Here is a 3,937-nt window from a genome sequence, read left to right as displayed (position 1 = left end):
GTCCCCCTCTTTTTCCCTCTTGTCCTGCTCCCCTCCCTTCTTCTCTCCCTCCTTCCTTTTAATGACTTTATTGCTAAAAAGGAAGTGGATGGAGCTGGGAATGTGGCTTAGTGGTAGAGGGCTGGCCTAGCAGGCATGAAGCCCTGGGTTCAATTCCTCAGCACCACATAAACAGAAAAAGCCAGACATGGCGCTATGACGTGTCTCTTGAGGCAGAGTGCCACCTCTGAGCAAAAAGAAGCCAGGGACAGTGCTCAGACCCTGAGTTCAAGCCCCAGGACTGGCAAAAAAAAAAAAAAGTAGATAATGTCAACTTGCCCAATAACTCCACTACTATTTATTGCTGCTTCGTAAATAATCTAGGACAGTTAAGTGAAGCATATAGAAATTAAATTATTTATTACTATCTACTTCAGTGGCTGCCACTATAATCTCCAATACTAATGTCTCTATCGGGCTTGGGTATAGGTCAGTGGTACAACATTTGCCTAGCAGGTGCAAATTAATCCTCAGCACCACCCCCACACACAAAAAGTTGACAGTTGCCATTAGTGGGCTAAACTACTAATTTAAACAACTATGAAATGCTTTAAGGTGACTCTCTGATGTTAATTTGATCATCACAGTAATCTAGTCTCTCTATGAATGCATGTGTTCCCTAAATATTATCTGTGTGTTTATTTTATTTTGTTCAATCCCAAGTACCACAATAAATCAATAAACAGACTTTAACAGGAAAAGTTTGCTGACCTTTGACCTATATGATACATGGAGACATATACAATGTAAGGAGACAATAATTTGGCAGAAGTGCCAATAGCTTGCTTTCTGTGCTGATCATGGACTGAAACCTTGAAGTGAGGCCGCTAGGCTTCCCAGCAGAGCAACACCTGGGAGCTGAAATCTGTCTGGTGAAAGGAGCGAATGTGTTAGCCAGTTTCCTGTCACTGTGACAGAATACCTGAGATAATCAACTTAGAATGAAGGAAGGTTTATCTCTAAGCTTTAGAGGTTTCTGTCCATGGCCAGTTGCCCTTGTTGCTTTGGGCCTGATGGTGAGGCATTGAGCAAAAGCAAAGCTGCTTTTCTCATGGCAACTGGGATACAAAAAGAGAAAGATAAAGGGAGCCCAGCTGTGGTGTGCATGCCTGTAATCCTAGGATTTGAGAGGCAGAAGGAGGAGCATCACAAGTTCCAGGCCACCCTGGAAAAGATAGTGAGACTGTCTATAAAAACTAAAATAATATAAAAGGGAAGGGACTGGGTCCCAATATTCTATCCAAGATCACATCCTCAACAACCTCACTTCTTCCCACTAGGTCCCACCTCTGAATGGTACTACCACGTGCCTTTAAGATATGGGCTTCTGAAAGAACATAGTTACTAAACTAGAAATAAAGCCAACAGACTAGGAGAAGACCTTTAACAGCAATACATCTGACAGAGGCATAATATCCAAAATATACGAGGAGCTCAAGAATTCAACCCCACCCAATGCTAATAAATTAATCACTAAATGAGCAAAGGAGCTAATAATGAATGACGTCGCAGAAGGATAGGTAAGATGGCCAAAAACACACAAGGAAATGTTCATTATCTCTGGCCCTAAAGGAAATGCAAATCAATACAACTCTGAGATTCCATCTCACCCCAGTTAGATTGGCCAACATGGTGAATTCAAACAACAACAAATGCTGATGGGGATGTGGGGATAAAGGAACCTTACTGCAATGCTGGTGGGAATGTAAACTAGTAGTACTAATACCACCACTCTGGAGAGCAGTCTGGTGGTTCCTCAAAAAACTAAACATAGATCTTTCCTACAACCCAACCATACCACTCCTGGGCATCCTGCGCATCACAAGCCAGGATACTATGAAGACACTTGTGCATCCATGTTCGTTGCTGCACTATTCACAGTAGCCAAGTTATGGAAACAGCCCAGATATTTGGCAATAGATGAGAGGAACTGAAAATGGTGGGACGCAATGGGATTTTACACAGCCATTACAAAGAATATATTGTGTCATTTGCAGGGAAATGGCTAGACCTAGAACAAATCATGTTAAGTGAGGTAAGCCACACTCAGAGAACAAACAGCTCATGTTTTCTCTAATCTGCAGAAGTTATATCTGAAATACACTGGGACATGATAAATTAAACAGGCATTCACACACAGTGAGACCAACGGCACAATGCCTATGTGCATCTGATCATAACAAATAATATTTATCAAATTGAACTCCAGAAAATGAAAACAAGACTTTTTTGCTGATTTTTTTCCTTTTTGTTCTGTTTGTTTATGTCTTTGGGAGTGTAAAGGGGGGCACAGAAATGGAGGGCAAGGGAGGAGCAACACAGCAGTGGTACTCAATGGACATTAGGTTGAAAATGAACTACATGGACTGGGAATGTGGCTTCATGGTGGAGTGCTTACCTAGCATTCTGAGGCCATAGGTTCTAGTCCATGGTACCAAATAAATAAAATTAAAATAAAAAATAACCATTAGAATAAAAAAGAAAGTGAACTACAGTATACAACTTGTAGGCCAGGGAATAGATGGGTAAAACTGGGAGAGAGAGAGGGAAGGGGTGACATTGTCCAAAAAGAAATGTACTTTTTACATGACTTAGAAAACAGCACCCTCTCTGTATATCACCTTTATAATAACAATACATTTTTTTAAATTCTTTCTTTTTTTTCTTTCTGTTTCTGGGACTTGAACTCAGGGATTGGGTGCTATCTGTTAGCTTTTTTGCTCAAAGATAGTGCTCTACCACTTGAGCCACAGATCCACTTCCAGCTTTTTGCTGGTTAATTGGAGGTAAGAATCTCATGAAGCCTTTCGGCTCTCTGACCAGCACCATGGCGGTCAGCAAGAACAAGCGCCTTACAAAAGGCGGTAAAAAGGGAGCCAAGAAGAAAGTGGTTGATCCATTTTCTAAGAAAGATTGGTATGATGTGAAAGCACCAGCCATGCTCAATATAAGGAATATTGGGGAAACACTAGTCACAAGGACTCAAGGAACCAAAATCGCATCTGATGGCCTCAAGGGTCGGGTGTTTGAAGTGAGCCTTACCGATCTGCAGAATGATGAAATCGCATTCAGAAAGTTCAAGCTCATTACTGAGGATGTTCAGGGCAAGAACTGTCTGACCAACTTCCATGGCATGGATCTCACCCGAGACAAAATGTGCTCCTTGGTCAAAAAGTGGCAGACCATGATTGAAGCTCATGTTGATGTCAAGACTACAGATGGTTATTCGCTTCGTCTGTTCTGTGTTGGTTTTACTAAAAAACGCAACAATCAAATCCGCAAGACCTCCTATGCCCAGCATCAGCAGGTGCGCCAGATCCGGAAGAAGATGATGGAGATCATGACCAGAGAGGTGCAGACAAATGACTTGAAAGAAGTAGTTAATAAATTGATTCCAGACAGCATTGGCAAAGACATAGAAAAGCCCTGCCAGTCTATTTATCCACTTCATGATGTCTTCGTTAGAAAAGTAAAAATGCTGAAGAAGCCCAAGTTTGAATTGGGAAAACTCATGGAGCTTCATGGTGAAGGTGGTAGTTCTGGAAAAGCTACTGGGGACGAGACTGGTGCTAAAGTCGAGCGAGCTGATGGATATGAACCACCAGTCCAAGAATCTGTTTAAAATTCCGAGTTTTAATAGTGACAAATAAAAGGCCTATTTGTGAAAAGAAAAAAAAAAATCTCATGGATTGGCCTGGTGAAGGCAACTCAGAAATATGGTATTTAGAAACATAGAAGTTCCATCTTTGCTTCAAAAATAGACAACAGGATGCCTTCATTCCTGAAGGATTCATTTCTCACCCCAAGAATTAACAGTTGTCTGACAGGATGCATGCCTTCCTGAGAAAATGTTTCTCCAAAACTTAGGCTACCTCCTACCCAAAATGCAGAAGATAAC

General features: G+C 41.5%; 1 protein-coding gene across 1 annotated transcript; it reads left to right on the top strand.

The window, feature by feature from the left end:
- The first annotated feature begins 2,836 nt into the window (after positions 1-2,836).
- Positions 2,837-3,720, top strand: LOC125348376 (40S ribosomal protein S3a-like). Its single transcript, XM_048341567.1, has one exon. It carries the CDS (start codon positions 2,837-2,839, stop codon positions 3,659-3,661), a length of 825 nt encoding a protein of 274 aa, XP_048197524.1. The 3' UTR covers positions 3,662-3,720.
- Positions 3,721-3,937: the final 217 nt, after the last annotated feature.

The sequence above is a fragment of the Perognathus longimembris genome, chromosome 3 (assembly GCF_023159225.1).
Source record: "Perognathus longimembris pacificus isolate PPM17 chromosome 3, ASM2315922v1, whole genome shotgun sequence".
NCBI classification, from domain to species: domain Eukaryota; kingdom Metazoa; phylum Chordata; class Mammalia; order Rodentia; family Heteromyidae; genus Perognathus; species Perognathus longimembris.
This window is presented reverse-complemented; position numbering and strand designations above follow the sequence as displayed.

Bases quoted from the DNA above. Each gene is read 5' to 3' on its own strand.
- LOC125348376 (XM_048341567.1), top strand. From the start codon at position 2,837: ATGAAGCCTTTCGGCTCTCTGACCAGCACCATGGCGGTCAGCAAGAAC.